The sequence below is a fragment of the Solea solea genome, chromosome 5, assembly GCF_958295425.1.
Source record: "Solea solea chromosome 5, fSolSol10.1, whole genome shotgun sequence".
Classification (NCBI taxonomy): Eukaryota; Metazoa; Chordata; class Actinopteri; order Pleuronectiformes; family Soleidae; genus Solea; species Solea solea.
In genome coordinates, this window is record NC_081138.1 from 7,662,781 (window position 1) to 7,685,814 (window position 23,034).

Sequence of the window (23,034 nt, forward strand, 5' to 3'; positions counted from 1 at the left end):
CGTACATGAGGGGTAGCTGGAATATTTTATCTCATTCCCATTCAGTGCATAAAAAAAAATCGTAAGCTCTGTGCATGAAACACATCTGATAAATAGGCCTTTATGAAACTTAAAAATAACGATATGTGGGGAGAGGGTGACGGGATAATGAGTTTGACTCTGTGGTGGATGTGACAAGAAGCTGTAACAGTGGTATAGCAAAGATCGTGACAACCTAAATAAATAAATTAAATAAATTACCTAATATCATCGTAAGAAAAGCGACTTTTCTTCACGAAATAAATAAACAGTTTCATATTCACCCCACAAAGCAAACACTTTCTCTTTCTTTTAGGCTGAGTTCAAAAGTTGTTTTTGTGTAACTTTAATCAAATAATTACTTGACGCACACCTCTGATGTATTCTAGCACCACTGCAGTTCAACTCAATTAAATCTTGACATAGTCTGTATAGACATGAATACAAAATGTTTCTTCTCTACTATGCGGCAACAGTCTCGACACAAACCTTGACGAGAACTGAATAAAGAGAGTGTGTAACACTCACCACACTGATGACAGCAAGGAGCAAAGAGCATCTGGAAGTCATGTTCACAATATTTTCTTCCTTCAAACTGTAGAGAGAACAAGGTTGAGATGCAGCCCATGATTGCAATGTTTTGTGGAATAATTTATAGCGACTACTATGTCAGTGAAGTACCTCATAGAAGAGTCCCTCAGGAAACTGCTGGAAGCACTGGGCACACACAAAGCACTGCTCATGGTAGAGCTCCCCCATTACTGTTTACAATCTTCTCAGTTGGAGCAAAGCCACTTTTACATCGCTCACAGGCTGCACTGGCCAGGGCATTAGCAATGCTGTTGGACAAGAAAGAAAATACATTAAAGTACTTGACTTCCCCAGAGTCTCTGTGACAAATAACTGGGATGCAAAGCAGGATGGATGTTTATCAATTCTCACATTACTCCTACTGAGCTTATATCAGCTGCTGTCAGTGAGGAGAAACAAAAATCTGTGTGAGTGTGGGGGGGGGGGGGGGGGGGGGGGGGTATAGTAACACATGCTCACTGCACAATCATCACCTAATATGGTAAATACATAGTCTCTCAGCTGATAACTATCTGAGAGACTGCAGCTCCAGTGTGTGATTTGGGGAGGATAGACTGCTTCTTTCCTCCGCAACAATCATGAAGATTAACTTCCAAACAAATAATTAAAGTTTTTCAAATGGGATGATTTGCTGCTTTCCTTTGTCACATCTGATCATAATCTTGATATTCTGAACATTTAAACCAAAAGAAGATCAAGACATTTGAATGCATGATTGTGTACTTTGGGAGTTATTGAGATCGTCTGAAAATGTACAGACAAATGAATCAGCAGGAAATTCAAAGAAAGATAATTATGCAGATTGGACGATATTATAACAGGCAATATTTGCAGCAGGAATACAAACACAACCACACAAGAAATATACAAATACTCATGAACTCATCAATAACCAAACTGAGACATATTATTATTATTATCCATTTAAATTAGACATTTAAACATTGGCTCTGCTAATCTAACACGTTACTCACTTAAATATATTTTGAAAACTGCAGACGTGGGAAGGTTTATAATGACATTTCGCATAATGTTTCACACGCAAACAAGTTGCGATTTTAATGGAAGATGGAGGTAACTAGCAAACGAGGAATAACATGTATTATTGTTAGGGTTTCTTAACCAGCATTACCAAATCAAATGTGAGCAAACCTATCACACGTTGTCCTGAATCTAGTCATATATTGAAATGTACCGTAAAATATCGCATTTACTTTTGGTTAGCTTTAGTGAACCACGTTAGCAAGCTACTATGCCATTAGCTTTAGCTCGCTGCTTAGCGCCAAAGCTAACTGAAAATGTAGGATCAGTTGTTTATGTTGCTTCAAAAACTAGCAAAGCAGAGACAAATAGTACCTGCCCGTCATTCCCGCCACCCCCAGCATCACTTCTCAGCTCCGCAGGATGAAACCCAAGATGACGAACTGGGACTACAACTAGCAGAGGGCTAAAGCTTCCCGTCAAGCTAACAAAGTTTCTTCTTCCCCCCGCCTGTCACTTCCCTGCCGAGACTAGCCTAAGACGGCAAGGGGCTGCGGCTTCATCCCACCCACACACGGGAGTGTCCTGGGAAGCACCGACAGACCCATACAAGAATATATAAATGTATATACATATACATATATAGAAAGACATGAGGGGTAGCTGGAATATTGTATCTCATTATCATTCCAGTGCTTAAGAAGCTCTGTACATAAAACACATCTGATAAATGGGCATGTATGAAACTTCATACAAAAAAAATGATGTAGTCTTATCACCTAAGATTAAAGAGAAAGCAAAACCTGTGTGTCACTCCATTTCTCATTTTACTAGTTCAGACCATTGTCTCTGGATTCATGGTCCTCAGAGTATGGATGGACGCACAGAAAGATAAGATGGATGCTGTTATGTGATATACTGTATCTTAGTAGGGCCCCTCAATCATATACCATGAGTTATGTTATTCACCCCTTAAATCTGAAATGGGCCCTTCAGCCAAATAACACCAATTATGATGTGAAGTCTTTATAGGGCCCCTTAGGCTGTTATTCACCCCTCCCCTATGTCTTAATGAGGCCCTCAGTCGAATATTGAGATTTAAGTTATGCTATAGGGCCCCTCAATGATATTATCATTGTCATTCCTATTATTATTATTATTATCTTTATTTTTTATGATCCAGGTTGTTAGGGCCTTACACCCTCCCCCCCCAAAAAAAAGCTAATTAATTATAGCAACATTGCTGTCTTTATAGATAAGACACGGACAGAGCATTCAAACAAGCATTTTTAATGTGGCCATGAAGTTCACTTAAATATTACATATCTTTTGGGAAACATACAAGAGGTTACCACCTTCCAATAAATATATAAACAATGCTGCTTTGTTTGGCTAAAAATAAGGTCAACACCATGTCTCTGTACAATATATAAAAACTATAGCCCTGAATTAGCCTCTTATCTATAAGCACTGAATACAAATGCAGTTACTATGATATATATTATAAATATGTTGACCTTTAGATTAAGAAAACATCAAATGAATATATGATCATGGGCAAAAACTGTTGAAATATTGATCTAATCGGTTTTCTAATCTGATCTGATTTGTTTTCAAATTAACAATAAAAAAAATACACATAAATACATATCAACCTTTTGACACAAATATCTCAAAAAAAAATTTCATTGCATGGTCTAAGGATTGAAGTCCACAGGCAATATACTTGATAATTCTTCTTCTCAACATTTTCCAGCTATAGTTTCGCCTGACAAAACAATAGTGAGATATGAATATTTATCACTCTTACACATTCTGACAAACAAACATTCATCCAACTACATTCAGCTGCCAGTGTCCTGTCCTCAGGGCTACAATTATCACAATTATCCAAGTGTAATCACCATATTCACATTTGATCAATTATATTAAAATGGCTGCCACATTCAAAGGTGCACTTTAATTCATAAATGTATGAAACTTCTATATATTTGTGTATATACACATATACATATATATATATATATATACACACACACACATATACATACATATATGTGTATATATATATATATATACATATATGTATATATATATATATATATATATATATACATATACACACACACACATATATATATATACACACATACATATATACATACATATACACATATACATATATACACACATATATACACAGACATACTTTTTGTATTACTGTATTTGTAATTTCTTTGTAATTGTATCTTTGTAATAAACAAAACATATTGGTTATTCATGTCAGGTTTTTCAAATTAAACTGAAATAAAAGTTTTTAATTTCTACACAAGTATTTGTATGTTTAATTTATCGTTTTAATTAGTGTCTTCCATTTCTTTCCAAGTCATTCCCAGGGTCAATTTCAATGGAAAACTATGAATTCAACACATGACCAATCTACTGGATTCCATAGAACCTGAAAAATGGCAGAGAGAACAAGGTGCCAACAAGACAAACAAATGTAGACATAAATATTCATATAAAAAAATAGCTTTACATGGAACGACAAAGCAGAGTTTAAATCAGTGAACATGTATGTCTTTATCAAAATCCAGAGATGTAAATTCTTCATATATTTGAGGAGATTTAGGGGTACATATGGGGTCTGGGACACACACACACAATTCACGCACAGTCACCCAGAGCTCTACCAGGTTGGCATCATGTCTGGGAACCAGACGCGACCCAAATGCTTGGACACCTCCCAATGGATATCATCCAGCCCATAGCGGTGATCTGGGACCAGCACTTCCTCCATGATGGATAACTGCGTCAGTCTGTCTCCACACATCTTGACAAACTCCACAAAGGCACTGCAGGACACTTCACACTCCCCCAAGCCAATGGCCGACAGCTGCGTGCAGTGTTGGGCGATGCGGATCAGCTCCTCATCTAGCGGCCGCAGCCCGTTGGCACACACAACAAGCTCCACCAGACGGGGGCAGGTGAGCCCGACACGGCCCAGAACGTCTTTGCTGACAGAGCGACCGAAGTACAAGTGCGTGACGGGGATTTCGTCGCGGAAGAAAGGGCCAAATTCATCCTCGTAGAGAAAGAAGTACATGACCAAGTTAAATTTAGGAGAGTGGCGCACCATGGCATCCCAGCTGCTCTTCTTGATGGTGTGGAAGTGTTGGCCTGGATTCTCACTGACCACGTCAATGCGAAGGTGCTCGAGGTGAACGTGTTTCTCTGAGGACAGAGCGATGAGAAGTTCATCACTCAGCAAGTGGTAGTTGAGTGCCAGTTCTCTCAAACCATGGCACTGATCGGCCACACACATGATACCTGGGATAGAGAGAGAAATGAAAATTAGGCGATAGATCCACACAACCTTATAGGGCCTGGTTCATACATTCCACATTCTGTGTCGAGAGTGTTCATCCATTCATTCATTCATTCATTATTTCTTTGTCAACTGCTTTACCCTCCACGTGAGGAGTCAATCCTCGCTGACATAGGGATATAAAAGTGGGTTTATGGTATAATGGTATAAAAGTGGGATACACCCTGGACAGGTCGCAAGTCCATCACAGGGTAAATATACGGAGACAAATAACCATTCACTCTCACATTCACACCTATGGTCAATTTAGAGTTTTCAATTAAGCTGTGGAAGGAAACCAGGGTACCAGGCCACGTGCACCACCATGTGGCCCTTTCGCAATTCCATTCATACTAAAACAGGGTCTGACTCTGCATCAGTCTAGTGCAGGGGCCAGCAAGAAAATTTGGCCAAGGGCCAATATTTTCAAAGCAAATTAATGCCAAAGCATCATATCTTTTTCCTACTGACCTTTTTCCTTCTAATCTAATCAATATTGCACAAAACTGGTTTCAAAAAATAACCTAAATTTGCCAGGGAATATGTCTTAAAACTGTTTTTTAAATTCATCTGCAGGCCGGACCAGTTTTTGCCTGTGGGCCACCAGTTGCTGAACGCTGATCTAGTGTTCCAAGCGTGTGCACTCATCTCATATTCCATTTCAGCTGTTTATATCCTCTTGTATTTCTTTAAACAATAGAGTCAGCAACAGGACAGTGTGCTAAAGCAGGGGTGTCAAACTCAATTACAGAGGGGGCCGAAATTAAAAACCATTTCCAAGTAGAGGGCTATATAAGGCATGTGCAGTCAGGACTAGGATCTCCAATGTCACAAAATGTGACGGCGCTCATATGTTCCACAAAGGTTCATGCCCATGTTTGCATACCACTTTGGACATGGGTGGATGAGGACATTGACATCACATGGACTAGAGTAGACCTGGACAGGTTGATGCAGAAATTGTGACCATGGTCTTAGGGCTGAGCAAGAAAAAGATGAAGAGTTGTTTGTCAGTTATGTACCTGCAGGTGAAACGTGAGGGCAACTGCTCATTTTCAGCAGTCTGAGCGTGTCACTGTTATTGGCCACCAGGACTTTAAGGGAGGGGTCATCCACAGGTGTGTCGTCAATCTTTAGGGAGGACAGGGATTTGGAATTGACAAAAACCACCGTCAGCGCTGAGATGAAGTGAGACTGATGAACAGAAGAAACAAAAACAGTGAGTAAAAATAATCTCACCAGTAAATACAGTCAAGTCTTTTGGGCTTCGCAGAATTCTATAATCAAGGAATTGTTGAGTAAAAGAGAAAGACCACAGAAACGGTTAATGGATGTTATGAAGGACATGAAGACAAGTGGTGTAACAGAAGAGGTCACAAGGGATAGGACAAGAAGGAGGGAGATGGTCTGCTGTGGTGACACCAAAAGGGAAAATTCAATTCAATTCAACAGCTTTATTTATCCCCGCAGGGCAATTCAGTTTGCAGCCTCAGTCACATAAAACGTACAACAAAACAACAACACATATAGCAACTACTCAGTACCACAGGTGGGCATGGGCAGTCGAAGCAAGTAAAAATTTAAGAAATAGATATTAGAGAATAAACATACACATTAAGACTCAAGTTAAAAATACCTGGTCTGTGTTATTTTAGCCCCATTTAAAAGCCTGATGGCCAAAGGAATGAATGAATTTGCAAATCTGTTTGTCTTCCTTGGGGGGGCAAGGTAACGCCGCCCAGAGGGCATCAAACACAATTCCTGACTGAGGATGTGGTCAGGATGACTAATGATCTTCCTAGCTTTTTGGATGACCCTTTTTTTCCCAGATAGAACTTAAGTCCTTTAGCTGGACTCCGATGATCTTGGAACAGACTTCAGAGATGCTGCTGAGACAGTTCTTCTCCTTCACAGATAGACCATAAAACCAACGAATAAAAGAAAACGTCAACAGAATTTCAATAAAGGAATGATAAAAGTTGCATAAAATGCTCTTAGAAACATTAAAAGAATTCAGCTTCCGCAGTAGATGGATACGTTGTTGGCCCCGTTTAACCATAGACTCTGTGTTTTTGTCAAACTTGAGTCTGGAGTCAAATATTGTACCTAAATACTTGTATGACTCCACAATTTCAACATTTCCTCCATGTACAGAGCATGCAGCAGGATCAGAACGGTTCCTCCTAAAATCAATGATCAACTCCTTGGAAAAGCGGGAAGAGGATCAAGCACATGTACACGCAGATTTCATTCAAAGGACTTGTGGTCTTGTAACTGAAATCCATTTCCCTTTAAATGTTTTTAAACATAGAACAAATTAAGTCACTATAAAAGCTGTTGTATTGATAAAATACATAGTGTTTAAATGAATTTTAAACAGCATGTAATACAGATCATAAACAGTTAATATTTTATTTCAGAGTGTATTTGCAGTGTATTGTCACTCTCCATTGAAAAACTTTTCCAGAGAAACAGCTTTATATCCCATATATCAGGATATAGCCTAAATAATATCTAGATACTGCAGCCTCACAGAAATACAGATTTGATTTATATTGTGAAATATATACACCGATACTGAATGAAAGCATATTTTGATAACAAATCAAGTCCACATTGCCCAGCCCTAATCGAAATGTACAGTTTGTGCACCTGTACCAAGATAGAAACAAAAAAGGAAACGGGTCATAATAATATAAATAAATTCAAGTGAGAGTTTTCTAAAATTAGTTTCCCAAGACACAACTCACAGTTTGTAAGAAACACAGAAAAAGTTTTCAGAAACACCTGCCTATGTGTGGGCCTTTAAATATACAACTTCCAAAGGCAGTTAATCAGACAATTTGCACCTTGAATACTGATACTAACAATTCATAGCATGAAACCAGTGGATTGTTTTAGAACACCCAGTATGCTGTACTTGTAAACAGGACTCCAAACTAACTTTTTGCATTGGTTGCAACTTTTCGGTGCACAAGCACAAAATTGAGGTGCCTGGGTTTACCAATAAAGAAGGGTGCTAGCAAGCTAATGCTATCTCTTGAACTTGCAAAACGAGACATTCGTAGACGAAAAATACCATGAACATCATTCTTCATGCTATCGTTTGATATAGGCTGCAAGCGCTGTGTTGGGGCGGACAAATCAGCTGTCATTCTCTGTGTGAGTGAGAGAGAGAGAGAGCTGTGAGGCAGGGAGATTAGTGGACGGAACGATATGTTGCGATTTTTAGACTGCGTGGCAAAAGACAATTAATTTGTGACAGTCAGTGTTGATTCTGTCGCCATGCATTGATCAAAGTATGGGAAACTCTGAAAATGTAAGGTGCACCAGTGTGACCAAAGAAAAAAAAATCAGTTGTACTTTTTGGTAGCACATTGGAACCCTGTGCAAACATTGCAAGTGCAAAGAAAGAGTCCTCTTACTTTGGGAACCTCCATGAAACTGGGCCTGGCTGTGGAGATGAGCCCAAGTGTTTTGAGGGAACAGTTGACGAGCTGTGAGAGAATGTCGCACGCTGCCTCCGCAGACTCTCGGCTGCTGTCCACCTGAAAAGTACAGAGAAAGAAAATGAAAAACCCCACTTTGTGAGCAGGACAAGAATTCACAGCATTGCACATTTCCATCACTTTAAAACAGCCTCACCAAACACTCTCTATCTCACTATCATTGATACCTTGAAGCTGACATATTGCAGATGATTGGAGTGTCTTTTGATGATCTGTTTGATGAGGTCTGGGTGTGTGGCCTTCAGGTAGGAGGTTGCAGGCTGGTTTAACTCGAACACAAAGCACCGCCACAGCTCTGGCATGTGAAAAGCCTGGTTCCAGCTTTGACACACCTGCAGTGACATCAGAATTATTTGCTTATTTAGAATAATAAAACAACAAAAGATAAATTATTTGTATTTCATCTGCCTTACATTAACAACATAATTGAGCTCCAACTAGTGATTTAAATACTATTTCATAAAGAGTCATGACATGCATTGAATCCTAAGGTAAACTGAGAGAAACGTGACTCCAAGCGGAGAGCAGATAACCTTTCATTCAGCCTTAGGTGAGTGACCCACACAAAGGTCGGGAGAACAAGACAAAACAGTTATTAAAGTTAAAATTACATTATGCAATTGTCTAATGCCGAATAATAAAAGCAGTTGCACTGTAGCAACTATTTCACTAGTCACTTAATCATGAGAAATATGAATGATGTGGTAAATCATACAATTCATGTGTAAAAGATCTTTTAGGGGTCAAAAAAAGAAATTAGGAAAACCCACAAGTACTGTCACGAATATCTGGTAATATCTAGTATTCAGAGTCAGCTGAGACTGTGAAATGAAATTGGTACAGAACACATCATTAAAAAAGAGAAGGTGTAAATAGATTCATAAAACACACAACCAAAACAAAATACCACTTAATATATTCTGTCCTTGAGGTGTATGTTTCACACACAATTTCATCTAATGATTTTTCTATGATTTGGTTGTATGATAATTACATTTTTGCTTTATGTTTGTATTCAAGTCGACATTTATTGTTGCTGTAGCTTTTCTGTAGTTCATCTTTTTTACATACAGAGCTGTATGCTTGCTGTGGTCATGTTGAAACACAGCAATGTCATTAAATGTTCAACATCAGATAATATTCAACATCATACATACAGACTGTAATATCGCTACCTTCTAGCTTTAATGTAAATTTCCTCACTGCGGGACTAATAAAGTCTGTAATTAAAATTAACACACTTCACAATTTCACATTTTCAAACCCGGTGCATTTAGCGCTGGAACGGTGTTCAGAGCCGTTCTCCCATGGAAAACTAGCGAGAATATCAAGATGGACCGAGAGGGATGAAATCGATTTGGTCATTTGCAATTTGGCGTCTCTCAGCTCTCCACTTGTGTTTGACGCCGGGAAGGAAACGAGCACCGCAATGGTTGGTCGAAGTCGTCTTTGCTGCACTGATGCACGTAAACAGGTATCTGTTTCTCAAAATGTGTAGAGGTTGGCAGGTCTGCCCTCATGTGCAGCGGTAGACGATGGATGGCTTTTACCTCATTACTTCCTATAACTTCATTTAAGCATGGAAAGCACTTTTGGACAGGGAAGGGTTTTTATTTTGTTTTTTTTAAATATACTGTATAAATAAATTTGACCTTGGTAAACATCGATGATAATAAATGGCTTCTTTGTTCATTCAGTACAGATGGTAAATTAGCTTTCCATCCAGCTTCACAATTCTAACAGCAATGTACTCAGTAGTGCCACTGCTGGAATAAATTCATATTGCAGAAGTAGTGAGCACATTTTGATGTAGACTACCTTGTAAATATGGCCCCAGCCCAGAATAGTGATGGACCTAAATGTTTCCATAATCTTGTTTTTAGATTTTGTTTGACATAATGATACTACATATAATACTGCCAAATATTATCCACTATGTGTAACCACTGATGAAAAAGTATTACAGGTTTACCTGAGAGGCATAAGCTCTGTCCAGTAAAGGCAAGTACTGGAAGATGTGAAGCATGATCTCCTGAGGCAGACACTCCCAACAGGCACCTTCCTGCTCCAAGTCTTTGTCAGTCCTCTGCTTCGAGGGCCGTTTAAGAGTCTTCTGAGAAACAGTGCTGGTGCCTCCGCCATCCTTCTTCTCATTCACCTGGTGAACTCGTTTCATCCTGTTTGAATACAACGTGAATCGACTAAGTCAACATCAGTCATTTTAGAATTTTTCAACTATGAATCTGTTAACATTGACATTTCAAGCAATTTCAATCATTCTCCAACTGTGTAACAGATATTCTTCTCCCATAACGATAACATTTATATAACGTTTTTATATGATATGCCATGTTTGTAGTCGAGCTGTAGTATGCAAACTTTTGCTGGCAAAGTTTGCATTCCACTTTTTTCCTGCCATCTATTTTTGTGAAATGCTGCCACACTGCTGATGTCTTTGACATGGATGTTAGAGGAGGACTGACTGTAGCCTAAAATGAAAAGCTCAAAATAGATTAAAAAACGTCTACGTTCTTCCATCTATCCGTCTAGTGGGTTGGGCTAATCCAAAATAGTGAAAACAAGGGGGGTATTCTCTGAAAACTTGCTGTTGCTTGGTACTTTCCTCCTGATGAAATCAAATTAACTATAGACTGCATGAAATTAACACGGCAAAAAATCAACCAATCAGAATTTTAGTCAAGCCAGAACATATCGACTCATAAATAGACCAGTCGACTAGGAGTTTACAGCCCTAGTTGGTAAGCATTATCTACACCTGAGATGAATGACATAAACAAACAGATACACAAATTACAAACAGAAATTCAAGAAAGCAGAGGCTTGCTACATCAACCATACTATGAAGGCAGACAGCAATTAAAGGATGAAATTGAAGCTATGGAAAAACAACTGGCTGAGCTTCAGTGTAAAATGGATGTTACAAATGAGATGGCAGTAATTCAGCGTTCAGAAAGGCATGCTGTGCCAACGGAAAACATGCACTCATACTAAAAGGAGGAAATGATTGAATGATGAAAAGGGAATGGATGATATAATGATTGTCTACAATGAAATAAGAGAGCATGCCACACCATCCACTGGAATGAGATGTAAAATGGATGCATGTGAAGCAGTAACAGGAGTAATGAAGATAATCTATAAACGGCTGTCAGTCATAGATGGTGATTTTGACCAAGTTCAAGAGAAGCATCGTCTTCATCAGCTATTAGCCCACGACCACGCTCAATCAATACATGGAACTGCCTCTCAGTCAGATGCCAGTCATCACTCAAAAAGGATAGAAGGAAGCTCAGTACAAGATATTTCAAAAGGAGAAAATAAATGCAATGGAAGAGCAACATAGGAGGGCAATAGCCATGCAAAGATGTGAATTAGGGCGCGTACAAGCAGAGAGAGACATGGAGGCTGCTCATGCTAAACTGGAAATCTATGATAAAAAGTTTCAGACAGTCTGTCCTTCATTCATAGTCCCCCCCTATACGTCATCATAACTCTCCAATGAGTACGCCACTGCCTCAAACAGATGTGTCTCATTTGGCCAAAGCAATTCAAGACAGCATAGCCATAAAAAGGCTTCCACTACCAATGCCCAGTTTTCAATGGAGATCCAAGTCTGTATATAGAGTGGAAGGCTTAATTTATGTCGCTAGTTGACTGCAAGGGCAGTCAACAGCTGATTAGCTACATTTATTAAACGAAACATGTCAGTGGGCCTGCACACAAATGTCTCAAAGGCACCTTTTATCATAATTATGATAAAGCATATAGGGACGCCGGGAATAAGCTTGACCAACGCTGTGGTCAGTGCTTTGTTGTCGAAAGAGCTTTCAGAGAAAAACTGTCAAAATGGCCCAAAATACACTCAAAGGATGCTGAAGGATTAAGGGCTTTCTCAGACTACCTAAATGCATGCCTACAAGCCATACCACATGTGAGGGGGCTAGAAATACTCAGTGACTGTGAAGAAAATAAAAAAAAAAATTCCTGATAGATTAGCAGCCCGTTGGAATCGTCAGGTTAATGTCAAACTAATGGAAGGCAAAGATTTTCCCTCGTTTGAGGATTTTACCAATTTTGTGACAATGGAAGCAGAGATAGCATGCAATCCAATCACTTCTCTAAATGCTCTTTACTCAACTGATTCTTACCATGACAAAAGAAACACAAAGGAAAATACTAAACCCACAACCCATGTCTTCACAACTCAAACCACTAAAACCAATGATAAAACAAAGCCTCTCTGCATGGGCTTCAAAGATGACAAGCATCAACTGCCAAAATGCCCTGACCTCATGCTTAAGAAACATTTGTGAAGAATAATAAGCTGTGTAAGATGCTTGAAATCAGGTCACAATGCTAAGGAGTGTTGTCAACACCTCACATGTGATGAATGCAAGAGAAGACACCCAACCTGTCTCCATGACTGGATCTATGGAGGAAATGGAGTTAAGAAAGAGCCGTGTCCGTGATGAGCACAACTCCAAACACACCATAAATAACATCACTGCAGTTACAGCCCTTAATGTCACCAAAGCAGGTCAGTCATGCAGTACCTCCATGATTGTCCCAGTGTGGGTATCTGCAATCAAGAACCCATCTAAGGAACAGCTGGTGTATGCATTGTTGGACACTCAAAGTAACAGCACCTTTATCGTCGAGGAATTAAAGATCCCATAGACCGGAAACTCCAATTAATGTTGCTTTTGGGTGTGTATCTGCATCATTACCTCATTAAAGAAGCCCTAAGGTTTCATAACAAAAAGTTTAGCCACTCCTGAGATCACAGGGTTTTATTGTTTTACTGAGCTCTCCCAAGAGGATCTAAAAAGTGTTTGCTAGTGAAGCAACTAGCTGGTCAGACTCATCTGAACAGCAGCTCCTCCTCCTACTTTTTGGATTTTTTGTTGTGATGTTTACACAGTTTTGCTGAGATTAGATATTTTTTCTTAATCTATTGACAGCTCTATAGAAAAAATATCATCTCCTCTGTCCTAGTGGTACTGAATCAGACCCCATTATACCTTGAGTATCTATTTTTATCATATCATCCCAACAGATAACTTTGGTCCCAAAATGCAGGCTTACTTGTGGTTCCCAGAGCAGTGTTTCCCCTTGGATGGAGTTGTAGCAGTGGAGGCAAGTGTTCGCCCGCGTGCAAAAGCAAAGCCGGGAGGTTTTTGTGTGTCTGCCAGCACCAGAGGGGCTCTATAGGCTTACGTACATAACAATACATTTGTGCACAGTAATGAGCAGGTGAAATGTCTGTCTAGCTTACATATGAGATGTCTCAATAACGTATAATCTTTAAAACAAATGACAATAATCTATTATAATAATAATAATAATAATAATAATATTTTAATGAACACATTAAGGCACTGTAAACCGTTCCTGACAGTTTCACTCGCCGGGCGCCACTACTTGATGTCTCCTCAAGAATGAATGAGCAGAAGTTACCTGGCTGAAGAAAAGCAAGTTTATAGCGGGATAATGGCAGAGAAAGCGACGTTAATAGACGCCCCATTAACTATCAATACGTATGCACTGTACTGTGTTGTATCATGATATTATTGGTATCGTATGATGCGTAGCGTATCATATAGTGCAGTACCCTATGATTCCCACCAGTAGTTGTTTAGCGCCATGCTGTGTGTGTGTCCTTGAGCAATAGGCTAAACCCCACGTTGCCCCTGACAGCTGTGTGAATGGGTAGGAAAGATGTGTGATGAAAATGCGTTACACTACAGTAGGTGTACTGTAGTGTAAAGCAGTTTTGAGTGAACAGAAAAGCCCTATATAAATACCAGTCTGGTACCAACCACTTTGGGAGAACCAATACTTTTTATTTGTGTGCCTGTACTTTTAAGATGCCAGTACACTGTTTAGCTTATTTCTAAAGAGAATATAATTTCCAAGGATGCACTATGTGACGTGACGTTCACCCTTTCTCACGAGAGTCTAATGTTTGTTTCTGGGGATGAGCTGATATTATTTCTCCAATACTGGTTTTGTGTCTATGTGGCCCTGCGATGGACTGGCGAACTTTCCAGGGTGTACCCCACGATAAAGCTGTAGAAGATGGATGGATGTTTGGTTATATTCGATGACTTTGAACAGCATAATAACAGGACTACAATAAAATGGGCTTTGTTCTTGCAATGTTAATCAAGGCTCATCTAAATACATGGATTTTAGTTATTTTTACATGGACTTAACATATAAATAAATAGATGTTGTGAACATCACCAACATCTTCTGGTATCTTTAATTTAGTTTTATTTTGTGATTAATTGTTTAGTAATACAGACATACATGCCTCATATGCATAAGGGTAATATGAGAGCAGGTGGATACCGAGTATTGAGGCTAAATCAGTGCACATTTAATCTACTGTACAGATTTCTTTCATGTTTTATTAAATCTGCTTAATTTGTGCATTTTATTCCATGTTATGCACTTCATTTGTTTAGCACAAAGTATTGCAATTTTGCAATACTTAAAGTATTATTGTTTGACTGAGGATTGATTGGTTAGTTGATTACTGGAGAGATGATACCACATTATGTAAGAGGCGGGTGGTCTCGTGAGGACTGTGGTGTTTCATCTGGGTGTATTTTGCAGAACTGCACAGCAAACAACTATTTCCTGCCCACAGTGTCTGTCCACAAATACACACGCGTGTTTTGATATCTGAGTTCGCCTAAGGGTCAAGTGAAGTAAAATAGTGGAGGACACGTCTCCCTCAACTTACCTCCGCACATGACAGACTGAAGTTAGTTAGTAACGCGAAAACAAAAACATTTTCACTGCGTATGTGTGGACATACACGCTTTTGTGGTTAACTTACACAAACACAAACCCAGCTAAACAACCAACCTAAGAGTTAGCATAGCACAACATCTTTGCTTACTACTTAGCAAACAAGTTCTGGTGACAGTAAAGTCAAAACTCTAATTTAAACAAATCTTATCTTTCTCCACAGCGTCAGCAGTTCAGTACTCAGCTCTTTTCTTACCTGTTTGTCGCCTTCGTCTTGATTTCGTCAAATATCGCTCAACGTCAGCCTGGACCGACACACGACAACTGCGTACGAGCTGGTGGTGAAGCGGTTAAACACATTGGACCATAGAACAGCACGGTTTGCGTGTCCGAGTCCGCCTTCACCCTCACTAAATGCTGATTTCACAGCGTGTTCGTGTCCACAGAGCCTGACCCACTTTCCCTTTACAACTCTGCAGCCTCTCTCGTTCGCCCCTGTCACATATAAAGATGGCGTTTATATGTTGTGGTGTGAGATGCCAAAAGTAATGTCTCTGCACTACCGGAGACAGTCATTTCAGGCGGCCGTAGTCTCAGGCGGCCACACGTTTCCTTAACAGCGCCACCCAATGACTTGGATGACAACATACAAACAGCTGGATAAACTAAAACATTGAAAAAAGTCATTTCTGGAAGTGCATTAACAAGTACAGGGTTATTCCACCAATACCTTTCGCTAACTACTTAGTTCTAGAGGTTTATTCCAGCCAAATACTACTACTATTACTACTACTACTACTAATAATAATAATAATAATAATAATAATAATAACAATAACAACTAGTACCGCAAGCGGTAATTGACGGGTTCGAGCTTGACGGCTCGCGAGTCCCAGTGCGTCCACGTCGCAGCGCGAGTCCTCTTCCTCATCTTCCGTTCATTCACCGCTTGTGGTACTGGTTATTTTCAGCTGCATCCCCGTGCAATGTCAAGCGTGTCCTTTTAAAATGGCCGTCTTCCTGTTGGGTGAAAGGCGTGTCCGTAAACGTGTTTAGGGAAGGTACCTTGACTTACATAACAAGTTTCGTGTGGATCGGAGAATGTCAGACTTTACTTCCTGTTTCGGGAGTTGTACTTCCTGTAAGGAGGTCATCCTTTACAGACATGTTCAGGGCGGGTCTGAGGTCTGAGGTCTAACAGTGTGATTTCGTCTATAAGTTGTTATTTTTGTGAAAAACAACTGATGGTATCAGAATTGAAGCTGAATTTTAGAAATAACTAGTTATTTTTGTGATAGAACATCTGATGGTATAAGAATTAGGGTGCATTTTCTCTTTTTTCCCTCTGTTACTTTTTCTCTCTTCCCATTTTCCCTGTTTTTTTTTTCCTTGGCCCCTCTTGCAGTACCTTTTGCCCCATCTTTCCCTTTCAGAGCAGCATGAGAAACTGTAAATGTTAGATTTGATAGATTTGTAGGCAAATGCCTCCATCATGTGGCGAACAAAGGTTACTGCACTGACGAACTACTCAGTAGAGTGGATCCTGTGTAGTGTTCTTATGTCAACACCATTGAACGATTTGTTATCATATTCAGCAAGCATCATCTACCATGTGTTTTACATGTTTTCATTCATTTTGAGTATGATACAATGAAATTTGTTAAAGTTATAAGGGAAATTGTGAACTTGTATTTTCTGTTACCACCAGAAGGCGCTGTTTTCAAAATGTACAGTTTTTGCATAAGCATCTTCAGCAAGATCCCATCATCGATCGTCACGAGTTTGGTTAAGATCTGACCTTCCATCGCAAAGTTATAAGAGTTTGTTGTTGTAGCGAAATACCAGACGTCATATTGTCAACAGGGGTCAACAGGGGGCACTGTTTTTGAAAGTGAATATTTTCATATAGGCATCTTCAGGGATTGACTATCATCAATCCTAGCAAGTTTGGTTCAGATTGGAATAGCATTCGCAAAGTGGTAGCAGTTTGTTTTTTGTCGCAAATATTTGATTTTGCAGTGTTGTCATTGCAACACTGTTGAACAATTTGTTATCATATTAGGCACGCATCATCTACCATGTGTTTTGAATGTTTTCCCAAATTTTAAGTTTGATACAAGGAAATTTGTTAAAGTTATCAGGGAAATTGTGAACTTGTACTTTCTGTTACCACCAGGTGGCACTGTTTCCAAAATTTACAGTTTTTGCATAGGCATCTTCAGCAAAAGCCCATCATCGATCATCACAAATTTGGTTAAGATCTGACCTTCAATCGCAAAGTTATAAGAGTTTGTTGTGTGTTGCGAAATACCAGACTTCCTAGTGTTTGCCACCACCAAGAGGCGATGTTTTCAAAATGTACAGTTTTTGCATAGACATCTTTAGCAAGGGCCCATCATCGATTGTCACTAGTTTGGTTAATAGCTGACCTTCCATGGCAAAGTTATAAGAGATTGTTGTGTGTTACGAGGAATCGTGATTTTCGCCAACTTTGCCGCCCTTCTTCTTGTTCGCCATGATACTTAATGAAAAGATTTTGATACCTTTGGATCCTCAACTTGTCCACAGTGACCTCACAAAGTTTGAAGGTGATACCATTAAAGCTCTGTGACAAGTGCGTTCACATACCATTGGTGCGAAATGGCCAAAATCTCCAAAAAATTTACTTTCAATCCAAGATGGCGGCTTTCCTGTTCGTTTTAGAGCTTAGGCTGCTTTGAATTTTTTGACCGTCCCGACCTAAGGAACGCGTGAGTACCAAGTTTAGTGCATGTACATTAAATGTGCTCCTCAGGAGGACAAGTGTTAGGGGTTATAAGAGTTTTGCCTTTTGTTGTGAAGAATATGAATGAACGCCAACTTTGGCGCCCCCTATCTCAAAAACCATGCGACATTTTGAAAAACTTTTAATATCATTAGATCCTCAACTTGTCCACAGTGACCTCACAAAGTTTGAAGGTGATCCCATTAAAGCTCTATGACAAGTGCGTTCACATACCATTGGTGCGAAATGGCCAAAATCTGCTAAAAATGTACTTTCAATCCAAGATGGCGGCTTTCCTGTTAGTTTTAGAGCTTCGGCTACGCTGACTTTTTTGACCGTCTGGACCTAAGGAACGCGTGAGTACCAAGTTTCATGCATGTACATTCAACGTGCTCCTCAGGAGGACAAGTTTTACGGGTTGTAAGAGTTTTGCCTTTTGTTGTGACAAATATGAATGAACGCCAACTTTGGCGCCCCCTATCTCGAAAACCATGCGACATTTTGAAAAACTTTTAATAACTTTAGATCCTCAACTTGTCCACAGTGACCTCACAAAGTTTAAAGGTGATCGCACAAAAGCTCTAGGACTAGTTCATTCAAATACCAGGCGTCATAGTGTCTGCTGTCACCAGGGGGCGCTGTTTTTGAAAGTGAATATTTTCATATAGGCGTCTTCAGGGCTGGACTATCATCAATCCAAGCAAGTTTGGTTCAGATTGGACTCGGATTCGCAAAGTTGTAGCAGTTTGTTTATTTGTCACAAATATCTGACTTTGCAGTGTTGCCATGGCAACACCGTTGGACGATTTGTTATCATATTAAGCACGCATCATCTATCATGTGTTTTGAACGTTTTCACAAATTTTGAGTTTGATACGATTAACTATGTAAAAGTTATTACCGAAATTGTGTATTTTTTGTATTTTCTGTTACCACAAGGAGGCGCTGTGCTAAAAATGTACGTTTTTTTCACAGACTTCTTCAGCAATGGTCCATCATCAACCCTAGGTAATTTGGTTGGGATGTGACCTTCTATCGCAAAGTTATAAGAGTTTTGTTGCCTGTGGCGAAAAATTTAAATTTTCATCAACTTTGCCGGCCCCTTTCTCGTACGCCATGATACTTATTAAAAAGTTTTCAATAACTTTAGATCCTCAACTTGTCCACAGTGACCTCAGCAAGTTTAAAGGTGATCCCATGAAAGCTCTAGGACAAGTTCGTTCAAATACCGATGGTGCGATATGGCCAAAATCATCAAAAAATGAACTTTCAATCCAAGATGGCGGCTTTCCTGTTCGTTTTAGAGCTTCGGCTACGCTGACTTTTTTGACCGGCCCGACCTAAGGAACGCGTGTACCAAGTTTCGTGCATGTACATTAAACGTGCTTCTCAGGCCAACGCGTTTGTTCGTTCAAATACCGATGGTGCGATATGGCCAAAATCATCAAAAAATGAACTTTCAATCCAAGATGGCGGCTTTCCTGTTCGTTTTAGAGCTTCGGCTACGCTGACTTTTTTGACCGGCCCGACCTAAGGAACGCGTGTACCAAGTTTCGTGCATGTACATTAAACGTGCTTCTCAGGCCAACGCGTTTTAGGGGGTGGAGCAGTTATTTGCCCCGCCCACTTTCATTTTTTAACGCACATTCCCCGAAACACTAATAAACGTAAATTTACACCAGGTCTGATGCGGTTGCAAAAATTGGTGAGTTTTGGGGCATGTTCAGGGCCTCAAAAACGCGATTCATTTGGAAGGCGGAAGAAGAAGAATAACTCTTACGATTACAATAGGGTTCTTGCAACCAAGTTGCTCGAACCCTAAATATAGGAGTTGCATGTGGGGCAATCTGTGTAATTAGCTCATTATCAGGTCAAATGTAGATGGAATCGTAGGCCTAGGAATAGGAAATTTACAATTACAAGATCTCAACTAGACATTTAAACTGTTGAAGAGAGGAAAGACGTGCTTCTTTTATGTAATAATGACTTCATCATTCCCAATTTTCTGGATTTGAGAAAAAAAAAAAAGTTACACACAGAAACAATGTAATGTAACAATGTAACAAGTTCCCTGAACATTAAGAGTGATGTTGCTGCAGGACCGAGCCAAGGCATTCTACATTAAGCACAGCCTATGGACAAAAAGATCTAAATCATTTTGTGGTGTTTCTAGTGTGTTGTGTATGAGATGTTAGTCATTTAACTTATTATCTACAATCAAATTGTTCCTTATGCAAAGAATGTTGCATGACATCTCCATGCACTTTCATAGTAGTTGAAGTACTGCCAGAAACCTTAACTGAATGGCAACCTTTTTTTGCAAACCAGTCAGTGCTAGTAGCACAGAGCAAAAGCAACGTGCCGTGACCATCAGGAGGAAAGCAAGCACTATACACATGAAACACACATTGCAAACCGTTGCTTTGTCACATGGAATGAGAACATGTTAAAGTATGACATTTGTTCATAAACCTCGTATAAATGATTTAGTAACGCAAAAAAAAATCTCACTATGTCCCTTTAGGGGCTCCGTACAAATCCCAAGCTAAATGTCTCATTTAATAATGGAATTTCAAAATGCAGTGAATGGCTGATCGACAGGTAGTTGTCCTCTGAACTTCATCATACATTTTTGTCAGTTAGGAAGCTCATATTCTCCAACCAAAAGCAATAATTTAATAATGTCAAATAACAATGTAATTTAAAGCCAACACGAATAATATAACATCCAAAATATCCCTGGCTGGTATATCACTGTTTCAACAACTCAAATAAACACTTAATTCACCAAAATTAATGAAGCCTAAATTTCTTCTTTTTAACAGTTGGTTAACGGTGTTTTTTTTTTTTTTAAATGACTGTAAAACGATGGAAAACATTATCCTACTTAACAACAAAATGGTTTAAGCACACTTAGAATAGCTAACATAAACTTCCCCATGCAATTCATAATTGTTTTAACATCAAAAATAAAATGAATTTCACATTCAGCTCTATACTTACATTCCAGTCTTTGGTGTCATCTGCAAAACAATGTTTCCCTGCACTTACACTGAAGGACTGGGAGCAGACAGTATGACACTATGATATAACATAAGCAAATTACATATAAAAAAATAAAAAAAATAAAAAAGTAGAATAACAATACTGTAAGTGAACAATGGAACTTTTTTTATTCATTCATTTATTTATTTATTTAAAATAACTGTATTCATAGAGCACCCTTCAAAATAGAGTTACAAGACAAATTTAGTGTTTAGTGTTTAAAAAATGTTCAAAAGCTCATGTGCACATGATATTAATGACAGAGGAAAAACAAACAAAGCTTTCCAAAGAAAAAAGAAACCATTCAAATGAAAGGGGTAGGAGCTAATCAGCATAATTCTTCTTACTCCTTTTCAGACAAAGTAGTGATAGTTAACAATGACTGTGTTTTCAAATGTTTATTTGAAACAGTGAGCCACGAATGGCAGGTGCCGAAACAGCTCCTGGCACGAAGTTGTGCGAGGAACCTATTGTTATCCTTCAGAGTATTATTATTACTTTACGGTCATTTTTGAGGGGGTTAATGTGTATAAAAACGCTTGAAACTTGGCACAGCAGTCAGGTCTGTTTATTATTGTTATTATTTATTGTTGTGTTTTCTTACGTGTCTGGAAAAAAAGTGAAATGAAATAAAATATAAATTCTGAACGACAAAAACAATACTATGTTCATCCACCTTCCTGCAGTTTTTATTGAATTGGTTTTGTTCTCCTTCTGTGTGTGGTTTAGTTTTCCACTTAGTTTATAATGTCCAGCAAAATAAAAGTAGAAACCAGGCAGCTGTGCATTTATAACATCTATAAACATGCCAGGGCATTTTGTTGTTTTTGCTCTTACCATTGCCATTTTATTTTTAGTTTAGGAGTTCTTCAATGTTCATTTATCACACGGTTTTTATTGAGGTAAATTATCCTCAGAGGTTTCAGGTCTCCTCCTCTCCCAGAACAAACAGATCCTATGTTTAAAAGCACTAAAAACCTTCAAAGAAGCAGATTTGTATTAAAACGAATCTTTACTCTGATGCACTTTGACGCACACAGGATGGAAGGAGGAGATGTTTGTGATAACATAAAATCCAGGTGTGTGGTAACTCTTTATCATGTGTTCAGGTTGTAGTTAAAACGTTACAAAAATCATAAAATGTGACTGTGATGTGGTTTGGAACAGAATGGCAGGCGATTACAATGTTGTTGTATCCAGCAAACAATGCTGTTATACTAAATATGAAGTTCAAGGACAAAATGTTTCCGGTTGTCTCTCGCATTTTCTCACTATTGCAGAATTGCCAGGTAAGTATATCTTTAATCATGTGTGGCGTTTGAATAATAAATATAAGACGTGGCTCCAAAGAGAGACAAGAGAGTCCACTGTCCACACCAAAATGTTTTTGGAACCCTGTTCATAGTAGGAAAATACATTATTTTGTTTTAAGGACAATGTGGTACTTTTAATTCTATTTTAATTGACACCTTTTTTTAAACCTTTCTTCGATTTAATGTATTTGTGTATTGTGTGCAGCACTGCTGTTGCCTCAACTGTGTGGAGGTTGCTTGTTCTCTCCATGGGGTTTGAACAGTTGCCTCCCATAGGTTAATTGGACACTCTAAAATGACCACAGGTGTGAATGTGAGGCTGAATGGTTGCTCTTCTCTGTATGTTCTCTGATGACCGGTTCAGGGTGTGACCCCACCATTAGCCCTTTGTCAGCTGCGATTGGCTCCAGCGACCCCGCTACACTCATGTGGAGGATAAACCAATAGAGAATGAGTGTATTGTGTGCCTGCATATTTGCAACTACAGATTATATGACATGCTGGACACATGAATTTCCCAAATAATAATAATAATAATAATAATGTTTGTAAAAATATGTTTCATTTCAATGTTATTGATCGCGGAAGTTAGAATCTGGGAATATCTTTTTAACTATACTGTAGTGTGTAGTGTTTTAAGCGAGGGTGCGCTTCATTTGCTTACCC

General features: G+C 39.0%; 1 protein-coding gene and 1 pseudogene across 2 annotated transcripts; both read right to left on the reverse strand.

The window, feature by feature from the left end:
- Positions 1-2,166, reverse strand: part of LOC131459578 (LIM and senescent cell antigen-like-containing domain protein 1) — an 8,004-nt pseudogene extending 5,838 nt beyond the window's left edge.
- A 1,548-nt stretch (positions 2,167-3,714) lies between these two features.
- LOC131460004 (F-box/LRR-repeat protein 3-like) lies at positions 3,715-15,794 on the reverse strand. Of its 2 annotated transcripts, XM_058630233.1 has the most exons (7): positions 15,503-15,794; positions 13,573-13,699; positions 10,439-10,643; positions 8,634-8,798; positions 8,383-8,505; positions 5,980-6,151; positions 3,715-4,920 (listed from the first exon to the last, which is right to left on the reverse strand). In XM_058630233.1, the coding sequence occupies exons 3-7, from the start codon at positions 10,640-10,642 to the stop codon at positions 4,280-4,282; spliced, it is 1,305 nt and encodes a 434-aa protein (XP_058486216.1). In that variant the 5' UTR covers position 10,643; positions 13,573-13,699; positions 15,503-15,794; the 3' UTR covers positions 3,715-4,279. The 2 variants fall into 2 exon arrangements, with proteins under 2 accessions (XP_058486216.1, XP_058486215.1); XM_058630232.1 differs by lacking the exon at positions 13,573-13,699 and having other exon boundaries at positions 3,716-4,920.
- Between the last annotated feature and the right edge of the window lie 7,240 nt (positions 15,795-23,034).

What these genes read in the sequence shown, in the direction of transcription:
- LOC131460004 (XM_058630233.1), bottom strand. Translation starts at nt 10,642, where the DNA reads ATGAAACGAGTTCACCAGGTGAATGAGAAGAAGGATGGCGGAGGCACC. An exon ending in ACAGAGCTTATGCCTCTCAG is followed by an intron (nt 8,799 to 10,438) that starts GTAAACCTGTAA and finishes ATGTCACTGCAG; the next exon opens with GTGTGTCAAAGCTGGAACCA. An exon ending in CCCTCACGTTTCACCTGCAG is followed by an intron (nt 4,921 to 5,979) that starts GTACATAACTGA and finishes TCTCTATCCCAG; the next exon opens with GTATCATGTGTGTGGCCGAT.